The sequence below is a fragment of the Mastomys coucha genome, unplaced genomic scaffold (genome assembly GCF_008632895.1).
Source record: "Mastomys coucha isolate ucsf_1 unplaced genomic scaffold, UCSF_Mcou_1 pScaffold22, whole genome shotgun sequence".
NCBI lineage: Eukaryota > Metazoa > Chordata > Mammalia > Rodentia > Muridae > Mastomys > Mastomys coucha.
Genome location: NW_022196905.1, coordinates 145,559,988 through 145,572,579, shown reverse-complemented (window position 1 = coordinate 145,572,579; position 12,592 = coordinate 145,559,988). Strand labels below are relative to the sequence as shown.

The following is a 12,592-nucleotide window of genomic DNA, read 5'->3' as shown; positions in this document are numbered from 1 at the left end:
TGGACAGGATCAGGACATGGATACACCACTCTCACGTTAAGCCTGCCAGGAGAGAGATGATCCAGCAGTTGAGGTCCCAGAGGAGAAGACGTCCAGGCAAACCACCACAGGAATGATGGAAGGTCATTACCCCACACCCTGTCGATCCACTGAAACTGTGACTCCAGCACTCCAGATCCTGTTTGCTTGCTACTTCTGCTTTACTGTACCAGCCAGTAGCCCCTTGTATATCTGGGGGCAATGCAACAACCTTGTCATCCGGTTCACGGTGGCTGGCAGGAAGGCCAATTGGACTGCCAGTTCTTAACTCCTCTGGCCCTGACTTAACACAGAACCTTTGGTTACCGGTCAGGGATTCTGTATTAGAAATAATAAGGTACCCCCAACCTATTCCCACCTCTGCAACACAATGTAACCCCTACTGTTGCAGGATACATGCTGCCCCCAAAGAATGCTTGGTGGGCTTGTACCTTGGGGCTTATTCCATGCAATTATGGCCTGGTTGTAAATATGACTGAGGATTTTTTATGTTCTAGTACAGTTTGTAGCCAGAGTGACTTATTACTCTAGGGAGGATGTCTTCAACTAGCTAGCATCTCCGAACAATTGAGTTAAAAGGGTGGCCATTTCCGCTGTGTTCCTTGGTTCTCTCCTTGACATAGAGCTGGCTGGAGCTGCTAGTGTAGGGGCCTCAGAAACATCTCAAGGATTCAAGATGGCCCATTACTGAAGGGTGTGGGGAAGAAGGGATGAGACAGGCTGACTCCATCACGGGCTTCAAACCGGCAGTTAATGAAACTAGGTCTAGATCTCTGTTTCAAAGAATTGGGCAATTCCTGCAAGTCCAGGCCTCAGAAGCTGCCCCACCACCTGGCCTGAGGCAAGGACAATGGGTCAGCAGCAGTTTGCAGATGTCCCTGCAGAATTTCCAGCCCACACACCCCGGTAATGGAATGTCTGTAAAGATGGATCCAACAGATTAACACAGAGGTCACCTACCCTGGAATTCCCTAATGTGGTTTAAATCAGGTCTGCAAGTTCACTTGGGTGTCTCTCTATTCTGGTAACGGGAGACTCCAGCATGCTGGACTTCTGCAGAATAAAACACTCTTTGCATTTACATATTATTTGAGTCCAGGGTATCATTTTTAGGCAAATCATGGACTTTTATACTTGGATGGGGCATTCCTATTCAGACACACAAGCCACAGGTAGATAGACAGTCTAGAAGACACACACCATGTGTCTTAGATACTTTTTTAGTTGCTGTTATAAAACATTCGGACCAAAAGCAACCTAGGGAAGAGTTTATTCTGGGTTCTGGTTCCAGAGGAGTAAGAGTCTGTCTTGGTGAGGAGGTGAGAGCAGCAGACAGCAGGCATGGTGCGGGAAGCCAGGAGCAGAGAGCTGGAAGCTCACACCTTAAGTCAGGTGTGAAAGCAGAGACTGTGAACTGGAAGTGGGATGAAGCTGTACACCCTCAAAGCCTGCCCCTAGTAACAAGCTTCCTCCAACAGGGCCACGCCTCCTGAATGTTTCTCAAAACACCACCAACAGCTGGGGACCAAGTACTCAAATGTCTGGGCTTAGGGGGATCGTTTCTCGTTCAAACTACCATGCCCATGTAATTCCTATGAGTTTTAAAGTTGGCGCTGGGCGTGATGGCTCCCACCTGTAATCCCAGCACTGGTGAGGTTGACCCAGATGACTGCCAGGAGTTTCAGGACAGCCTGGGCTATACAGCAAGTACCAAGCCAGGTTGGGCTACAGAGTGAGACTCTTTCTCAAAAATATTAAAATGTGGAGAAGCCAGGATATAATTACTGGCTCTTGTTTAGCTTCCGAGGCAATCCTATTCCTAAAGAAACTGCTCTGGTTTTTGTTGTTGTTATTGTTTGTTTTTTTAAAGCTCCTGGGTGACTGGAGTGTATTACCAATGCTGGATCCCACTGGTCTTAATAACTCCATCTCCCTTATAGATAAGAACAATCCCTGGCTGAAAAGGTATCTTGCTCCAAGTGGTAAAGCAAATTTGCTAGTTGAGCTAGCAGTTCCAAGATTCCTATCTGTATTGTAGTAGAGGTGGGGCTACCTCTACTACATAAGAGCCTGATCCTTCCAAACCCCAGGCCCTCTATTTCCATGCATAGGAGTTGGCAGGTTTTTGTTGTTGTTGGTTTTTGTTTTTTTTTTGTTTCCCAAGAATGTTTTGCCAGGGCTGGGTTTGTGGCTTCATCGAAAGTGTGCTTGCATAAAATGCAAGAACCCTCAGTCTCCAACACCACACTAACCAGGTGTGATGGCTTGTAGGTAGCTGTAGTCCCAGCCCTTGGGAAGTAAAGAGAGGAAGATCATAGGTTCAAGGCCATCCTCTGCTGTGTAATGTGGTCCAAGACCAACCTTGGATTTGAGAACCTGACTTAGAAAACAACAAAAACTTTGTGGTTAGGGATTTAGCTCAGTAAATAGTAGAGTATCTGCTTAACAAGTGACAAGTACAAGAATCCACGTTCAGTTTCCAGAACTAGGGGGAGAAATCACGGACACACACAGACACACAGACACACAGACACAGAGAGAGAGAGAGAGAGAGAGAGAGAGAGAGAGAGAGAGAGAGATACACAGACACACACACACACAGACACACACAGATACACACACACACACATACACAGAGAGGTTCTGTGGGTGCTGCTCCACTCAGGATCCCCCAGAGAAGACCTCTCACCCACTTTCCTGCTTTGTCCCTATCCTTCTTTCTTCCCTGGATGAATCATGGTGACATCATGTGTCTTCAGGCCTACTGGATTCCTGCACCTCATCTACCAGTGTGACAGGATGACTAGTCTACACTGCGCTGGTGATAGTGGGCTGGTAAGAAATGACAGGCAGGGATAAATTAAAGCCATGTTATTATGGCACCAATAACAATAAAAGCTGCTCCATTCATCATGTTGTCCATGCATTCATCTTAACTGTCAATCTTTCTCTAATTTTAAGTCCATTCTTCTCCTCTCTGGCTTAGCACTTCTGCCCCACCCCCACTCCTGTCTGTTGAACATTCTTTTCGAAGCCTTGGGGCTGTTTATCAGAGATTCAGGATGACCTGTGATTTAAAGGCAGAAACGAGTTCATGTCTTAAATGTAGCACTAAGGCCATGAACACTGTACAATTTGCCATCTAATAGCTTGGATATTACTAGCCAAAGCTTTGATTCACTTGCAGTTATTGACCAAAACAATATGAAATGCCTTAGGCAACATTTGTGCTCAAAATCATAATTAGACAGCAGAAACTGCAGCCCAAAGAAGTGGAAATTTCCAAACTCATCAATTCTAGTCATTTACTAAGGGGAATGGCTGGTGTTTCTATTGCAAATAATTTTAAAAGATGAAGTCATTTACAGTTAAATTGTTTTACCATAAAATAAGCATATTCAAAGATTATACTAAACAAAGAAACTCTACTAACTAAAGATTTTGAAAATAAATGAAAAATTGACAAGTCTGCAACTATTTATCAACTAAATAACAAATATGCAAATTCTAATGTTCTGTTTGTGTCATTAGATTGTTTCAAAAGAGCAGATGGTACAAGATACAAATATGGATGTATGTTCTGCCAAATAATCTTCAGGATTCTACCCATAAAAAGTTGTATAATTAAACAAAATAACACAACAAAATAATTTAGTATCATAAAGTAAATATAAGAATTGAGTTTTCTTTTCAATTTTACTAAAGGAATCTGTCTGAACATGTCGATGAAAAGTCAGCAAAATTAACTAATGTGTCAGGGTAAATAAACCATGTTGATAGTAACAGACTTTGTTTGTACAATATTGAGCTCTAAATACTGAGTTACCAACAAATTTGAAACGTGAAAAGTGGAATTAGTCTAGAGAAATCATGTCATACACTTTTCATTGCTGTGATGAAATAAAGCCATGCCCCCACCCCCAAAAGACAACTTTAGGAAGGAAGCCATTTCCTCAGCCTGAGATTTTGGACCTCTGATCAGTATTGGGACAATTAAAGATAATGGGGGCGGGGAGGGGTTTGCTGGAGAGCCAGCTTAGTGGTTAAGTTCACTGACTACTCTTCCAGAGGACGCTGATTTGATTCATAGCACCAACATGGTGGCTCATAGCCATCTGTAATTCCAGTTCCAAAAGATCTGATGCCTTCTTCTGGCTCCGTCTGTCACCTACATGGTACACTTACATACATACAGGCAAAACACTTATACACATAAAATAAAAATAAATACAATCTGAAAATAAAAAAGGACAATAGGGGACTCTTTTTTTTTTAGATTCATTTTATTTATTTTATGTGTATGAGTACACTGTAGCTGTACAGATGGCCGTGAGCCATCATGTTTGTGGCTGCTAGGAATTGAACTTAGGACCCCGCTTGATCCGGCCGCTCACTCTGGCGTAATTCACTATAGCTGTCTTCAGACCTACCAGTAGAGGGCGTCAGACCTCATTATGGGTGGTTGTGAGCCACCCTGTGGTTGCTGGGATCCGAACTCAGGACCTTCAGAAAAGCAGTCAGTGCTCTTACCTGCTGAGCCATCTCACCAGCCCAAATAGGGGACTTTTGAACTTAAAATGAATTTACTTTGTGTCATGGGACAGCTATGTGTCTATCGGAACCATGGGTAGAATGTAGTGGTTTCAATGTATGAGCTTCCCTCTTGGTCTCCCGTTGATGGGACTGTTTTGAGAGGTTTTGGTCATGTTAGGAGGTTGAAGTGAGTTACTAGGGGCAAGCCTTGAGTCTGTATAGCCTGGTCCTATGCTTGTCCTCTCTGTTGCTGTCATGCTTCACCTGCTGTGATGGACTCTATGTCCTTGAATCTTAAGCCAGAGTAAAGCCGCCCCGCCCCTCCCCTAAGTTGTTTCTAGTCAGGTATTTGATCACAGCAATGAAAAAAGCAACAATCCGAATACAGACCTTTAAAGGGATACTTTCCATCAATAGTTTAGCCTAGTTGGGAACTAGATGTGAATTATGTTATAGGTTATAGCAGAACTGTAGAAGGGGGAGGTGGATTGGTTTATCATTCCCTCTATGTTGAGGGTCTCCCTGGGAATTTACATATTGGACTCAATCTCCAAAGATACATTAAAGATATTTGGTCTTTAGAGATCATTTGAATTAGATGGGAGTGGGATGATGGGATCCTCATGAAGAAGTGGCTCTATAAGGAAGCAAGTGCTGATGAGCTTGCTCTATCTGGCCATGTGACAATCCCCACTAGGTTGGACAGCAACAGGCCTGTGCCAGATGCCAGCACCTTCCCATTGCACTTCCTGACAGATCTTTGGCCTAAATAAACTTCCATTCTTTATGAGTTGTCTAGTTTGACGTACCCAGTTATTACAGTAGAATACAAAGGCAACCCCACTAGCCAAAAGCCCCTCCCCCTAGGCCTCATTGCCTGCCCCAGTCCCTAAGTCTGACACAAGAAGCCCCGTCTCCTCCATCTAGCCAATGGCTGGCGGTCTTTGAAGTTCTACTGGACGCGAAGTCCCCATGATGCTCATTGAGCTGGTGGGCTTCGCGGTGCCTGTTTCTTCTCTTCCTAGGCACGCTGCCACTCTCGTACTGTTCTCTTTGGCTTTCTGTTTGTGTTGTTCTCTCGGGTCTCGCCTCTTATGGTCATCTGAATGCCCCTAGTGCTCTTGTCACCTTAGCTAACTTGATAATACTCTTTGATTTGTTACTTTTTAAAACAAAGCAGAGTCTACAGCCCAGGCTGGTCTTGACCTCCCAGTCATCCTCCTGTCTCAGCCTTCCAAGTACTAGATTATAAGCACAAGTACCATGCCTCCTGACAAAGAATTCCATTTAAAAGAAATTCACTACCAATCCGCAGACACATAATTATGGTAGAAGGCAAAGACACACACAGACTGGTTATAATGCTTCCTCAAGAAGCAGGATTACTTTTCTTTACATTCCAGGAGTAAGAAGAGCAAATGATGCAGCAAGAAAAGTAATTCCTGATGCATTTATTATTGAACTAATTAATGGGAAACTGGCCCAACAAATAAAACAGTTTTGAGCTGTTCCGACAATATTCTCCATAACTATTAAAATTTTGCTCTTGAAGACTAATGGCAGAAAAATTACCTCAACAAAAACGAATAAAGAAGATGTATGCCTACATATAACATGATCTGAGTACACAAAATGCAACACATAGGAAGTGTCAGTAGCATCTCTGTAATATAGTATAGATATGTTTTCCTTTACATATAGTTTTTGTTTCTTAAATTTTTACAATTAATATATATTACTCTGCAATCAAGAAAAATAGACATAAAATAAACTATTGATTCTATAGCATTTGATTTCAATAGTAAGTCCACATGTACAGAGAATACCACAGCAAAAGCTGATCATTCATGAGGAAAACCATACCACATCACCAGATGAAGAATAACAGGGTAATGTGCTGTGCGCTGTGACCCTGTGTCAGCGAGGATAGCCATGCCTGCTATGATCGATTTATCTTGCCTGATCTGGCATCGGCTTATATATAAGACCACTCAGGTGTAGCACAGAGACGTCCCCGGGTGAGAGTCAGTAAGACTGAGGGTATCGGGTGTGGAAGAAGACCTAATTAGCCCTTTCTACAGAAGTCAGTGGCATGGTTGGTATAAGAGCTCAGAGAGGAGCTATGTCAAAGCCCCTTCACAGGTATAGAAGCACACATTAGATCTTGGCGGCCACAAGGACCAGTTCCCAGTGTGCTCACATTGGATTGCTGTGGGATCTGCTAAGAAATTTGAACATCATGGCATCCAAGCATTGACAGTATATTCTGAAGAGGTGTTCTTTACAGTTTGACTGAGAGCTCATTCGTCTTCCTGTGGGAAAGGTCATTGCATTCATTCCGAGGTCTGGTCAAAGATAAAAGGATGTTCAATCAAATCACTCAGGTTGTTCATTTAAAAAAAAAAAAATCTCTTCTTCCTTCGAACAGCTGTAGCCATTGCAATACAGTTTCCACTTCTGAAGAGGCCAGCAGCTCAGGGCTCATCTTCATTTTTTGTGAACATTTATAAAAAAAAAAAATCTCCAATGTGCAGTCTCTGAAAGGAAAATGGGTAAGGGAAAGCTCAGGGATAGGGGGTTTAGGACACCCCTCAAAAAACATTCCCAAGAGTATAAATGTCCACAGTGTGCTTCCCAAGTGTATCCGTAAACTGATGTCAGCAGCGTTTGGTAGAAGAGTGCTTTTTAATAGGCTGTTCTGGCCTCGGGGCTCTTGGCCATCTCTACTAGATACTTTTCTACTTCACCTTGTAAAACTGGATCCGGTAAAGCACAGGTGTTAAGATAGCAATTGAGAGAGTGTTATTTCCAAAAAGATGTGAATTTAAAAACGGACACGGCTAAACAAGTTCCTAAAGTTGTTCTTCAAATGTCTGTCTGTTTGGCACTGTTATCACTACCGTATTCCATGTCTTCCATACAGGGGTATTGTAGAAACTGTGGTGAGTATACTCCGCAATTGCCACCAAAGAGAGTGGACTCAGGTGTCGTTCACCCTGCAATATTTTATAGCCACCAATACCTGTTTAAAACCTCTACCATCCATGACAAAAAAAAAAAAAGGTTTTTTAGAATCCAAATGTGTGGAATGTGGCTTCACAACATGGAGAGGTACACACGGCGGATGGCTAACGACATGTGCGTCTTAATCCCAAAGCGAATGGCCAGACAGACGTTCACTCTACTTATAACTTCTCTGGCCTTTCTTGGAGTAGTGAAAAATGAGAGCCAGAGAAATAATGAAGGTAAAAATAAGAAATGAGATGAAGACCAGCAAAGACTTCCGGGTTTGAAAAAAGCCGCACTCGGTGCACACAGAGTATTCTTCTGGACAAAACCTTCCCAGTGTTCCAGAACCCAGGAAGCCATTGTTGTCAATAATTTTCCTGTAATGTTTCATAGACGGTTTGGGCTCGAACTGATTTGCAGCATATCGATAAAAGCCAGACTTGGGAGCCGATCGATCATTAAGTGAATACGCAAAGTAGCCACAAAGGTTGATGCCATCCAACACGTAGGCTAGAGAAAAACAAAGGGCAAGAGGGGGGTTAACTGTAATATTTTATATACAACTCAGCCCTTTTACATAGCCTTGGCAGATAATGAAAAGCCTGGATACCACTCAACAACACTTGAGACTCATCAGATTTCACTGGGAAAGGTTTTACACCAGACAACTAGGCAAACACCACAGTGATGTGGAAATACACAACACACACAGTTAAAATGGCTGTGGGGGCAGCTACACCATTCACAACAGGTATGAGATGTCTATCAACAGATGAAAGGATAACAAAGCTGTACATAAAGAAAGCACATGTACACACCAGGATTGTTGAAATGAAGAATGAAAGGGTGCTGTTTGCAGGAAAATTGATCCAACTGAGACAGAGACTAGGATTGAACATTTTCTTTTATGGGTATGTGTGTGTGCATTCATGAGGACATGAAATCAGTAATTATAGGATTATGAATGCTGAGGAAGAGATCTAAACTGAGGAGATTTGAGAATAAGAGAAGGTAAAGGAGAGAAAGGAACAAATGAGCAATTTCCTTATATATACATACACATATGCACACATACACACACATAACACACACACATACATATACACACATACACACACATATACACACATACACATACATACATACATATACACACATACACATACATATATACAAATACACATATACAACACACATATACATACATATACATATACTTATTCATATACACATATACACACATACACATATACATATACACTCATATACACATGTACATATAAGCATATATACATATTACACACATATACATATACACATACACATATACATATACACACATATACATATATGCATATACACACATATACATGCACATATACATATACACATATTACATACACATATACATATATACATACTATACACACATATACACATACATATACACTCATACACACGTGTACATATACACATATACATATACACATGTGCATATATACATACACATATATACATATACATATATACACACATATACACACATACATATGCATAATATGCATATACACATATACACATACATATACACATATACACACATACATATACACATATGCATACACACATACACATATACACACATATACATATGTAGCAAGAGGTGTTCTGGTACTCTGGGTACTCTGGATGGTGTCCTTATAACATGTCTATGCCCTCTTCTATGATTTTACCACCCTTAGGGATAGAAGTTCCATTGCAGATGAATCAATTGAGGTTTAGCACCCAGTGATCATTTGTCATAGACATGATAGGAAAGCTGTACACATGAAGTCTGGCTCCTTAAACAAGACCTGCACAGTAACACCATCAGTTGACATGCCAACACCAGTGAGAGAAATCTCACATGGCCCCACTTCTAAATGAAGAGCTACAGGCAATCAGTGGCCGCTGAGAAGAATCAGTCTTCTCATGGGGTTAAGCTCCCTGATAGGTTATCCAATTGCAAGTGGTTACATGTACATACCAGCAACATTAAATTGTAGGGAGTGTGTGTGTGGGGGGGGTGGTGTGTGTGTGTGTATATGTGTGGTGTGTGTGTGTGTGGTGTGTGTGTGTATGTGGTACGTGTGTGTAGTATGAGTGGTATGTATGTGGTATGCGTGTGTGTGGTATGTGTGGTGTGTGTGGTATAAGTGTGGTGTGTGTGGTATGTGTGGTATGTGTGGTATGTGTGGTATGTGTGGTGTGTGGTGTGTGTGTGTGTGGTGTGTGTGTGTAGCACTCATAAACAAAAAAGAAGTTATAGAATTTGAGAGGGAATGGGGGACACAGAGAAGTTAGCAGGGGAAGGAAGAGGAAGTGACAGAAATGCTATAAACATGAAATTCTCAAGAAAACTAAGTGATTAAAAAAAATGTAAAGGTGACAAGAAAGCCTAGGATAATTTGGGAGGAGGAGGAGGAAGAGGAGGAGGAGGAGGAGGAGGAGGAGGTCTATCAAGAGATAGAGAGGGGGATTAGGGAGGGCAGAGGCAGAAGTGAATTAAAGCAATCTACAATGAGACACACACGCACACACACATACACACACACATGAACAAAATCTCATAAAGAAGGAACTCCATCATTTTGTATGCTCACAAAACACTTAATTTTAAAAAGTAGGAAGAAAAATGTTAAAGAAAAACTAAAAAGAATGGATGGTAGGAAGGAAGATCTGGGGTCCTTTGAGGCAGAAGAGGCTATGCTTTGCCAGATTCAGGATAGTGCTAAGGACTCTGGTCTCCACCCCCTATCCCCCTCCCCACTCCTGGAGCATGCTCTTTCACTATAGGGAAGATCGCTGTCTTTAGTTCTACTTCAGGATGGGCAGTGGTTTCCTCTCCATCAAGAACCATACAAGCTCCCATGCGTTTCTGGACTGAGGGGGCGGGATCTCACCTTTCAGAGCCTCATTCACATAATTCTTAATATAGTACACCCTCAATGAGTCTTGCTCAGCATGGGGATCGTCATCGATGCCATTGGCTGTCACGTAGATCGGGAGGTCTCCGTACTTGAGCCTTAGCCAGTTGAGCGCTTTGCGTAGCCCCCAAGGCACCACTGCCACCTGACTGGGAGAGTTGAGCCACGTGATGTCAGTCATCTCCTGCACCTCCAGGTAATCGTTGTATTTCATCGGATCCTCCTTTTCCCAGTCTACCAGGATGGTGGTGTAATGGCTCACCGCCAGGAAGTCAAAGGAACCCCGGATTAGCTTTTTTTCATCTTCAGTGAAATAGGGCAAAAGAAAATTGTTTTTTTGGTTCAGCCACTCTCTCATCACACGTGGATAATCTCCGGAGCCGAAAATAGGTTCTGCCAGCCAGCCTGTATCAAATTCCAAAACTCTCTCGGCCACTTCTTTGTCCTTTTGAGAGAAAGGGCAGGCCGGTTCTATCCAGTCAACCTGCAAGGCGATGGATATTTTGCCTTTTTGAGCCCCCCTAAACTTGTCATCGTACAGGTGCCAAGCCAAGGCATGAGCTTTCAGGAGGTGGTGCCCGGCACGGTAGGTCATGTTCCGTGTGTTTGGCTCATTCATAGTGATCCAGAACTTGACCCAATGGCCCAGCTCTTTAAAGCACAGGTTTGCGTAGTCTGCAAACGCCAGGGCAGTGTGTGGGTTCTCCCAGGCCCCGTGTTTTGCCAGGGCATGTGGCAGGCCTTGGTGCAGGGCTGCTGGTTGCCATAGGGCCACCACTGGAGTGATGTTGGCGTGCACCAGCTCGCTGATCACGCAGCGGTAGAAGTGCAGAACCGAGTGGTTCACTTGGGTCTGGTTGCCCAGAGGCAAGATCAGGGCCCAATCCAGGGAGAAGCGAAAGTGGGTGACCCGCATTTCTCGAAGTAAGGTTATCTGAGGCCGGATGGCAGAGAAATCAACACAGTAAGGTTTTCTCTTCTTGGCTACAACCCCATCTACTTTAATAAGCCTCTTACTGTGATGTACATCCCACAGATAGACATTCGGGTCAGTAAACTGAGAGAGAGTAGTGTCCACCTACAAAGAACGGAGCAACTGTTAGCTATCTGGGCAGACCTGAAAAATGCAGGCACGACTTCAACAATTCTAGCAAGCAAGAGGTGCACAATTAGGCTCTCTTCCACTTGAATGCTTAAACTGCTTTTCACAAGAAGGAAAACATTTCCCTTAAAACAAAACAAAACAACAAAACAAAACAAAAAACCTAATGCATTGTGTATATTACCCACAGTTCTTGTTAATTCAAACTCTTAGATTAAGATATTTTAAAATCTGAACTTTGTCACCTTAGATAACAGACACTACTGCTTTCTATTCACTGACAGTATGTAGAATACAAGCAGAGAGTATTTTATTGTTTAACTTCAATTAAAAAAAAATAATGTAGCCTTAGGCTGGTCTCTCCTGCCTCAGCCTTTTGAGTGCTGGGGTTACAGGTATGTATCCCTGCAATTATCATGGATGCTTTGCTCTGATGTAAGAACCCACTAGTGATAGAACACTACTTTCTATTTATTTTGTTTTGTTTGGGTTTTTTGTTTTTGTTTTCTTTTTTTCTTTCTTTCTTTCTTTTTTTTTTTTTTTAAGACAAGGTTTCTTTGTGTAGCCCTGGCTGTCCTGGAACTCACTCTGTAGACCAGGCTGGCCTCGAACTCAGAAATCAGCCTGCCTCTGCCTCCCTTGTGCTAGGATTAAAGGCGTGTGCCACCACTGCCCAGCTCTATTTATTTTTAAAGGTGTATTTATTTTACTTTATGTGTATGAATGTTTTGCCTAGATGCATTGTGCAATGGCTGGAGGGGCCAGAAGAGGGCATCAGATCCTCTGGAACTGGAATTACAGACATTTCTGAGCCACCATGTTGGTGCTGGGAATCAAATCAGGATCCTCTGCAAAAGCATTCAGTGCTTTTAACCACTGAGCCATCTCTCCAGTCCTAAGACTGTTTTTAAGCCAACAAAACCAAATTTGTTTAACAAAAAAA

At 42.6% G+C, this 12,592-nt stretch overlaps 1 protein-coding gene across 1 annotated transcript in view; it reads right to left on the bottom strand.

Annotated features, from left to right (window-relative positions):
* Nucleotides 1-6,987: 6,987 nt before the first annotated feature.
* Nucleotides 6,988-12,592, bottom strand: part of Kl (klotho) — a 38,339-nt gene continuing 32,734 nt past the window's right edge. The window contains exons 4-5 of the mRNA XM_031342474.1: nt 10,524-11,625; nt 6,988-8,091 (exon numbers count right to left, since the gene is read on the bottom strand). Coding sequence (XP_031198334.1) covers nt 7,754-8,091; nt 10,524-11,625 — 1,440 coding nt within the window. The 3' untranslated portion in view covers nt 6,988-7,753. The remainder of the gene's footprint in view (nt 8,092-10,523; nt 11,626-12,592) is intronic.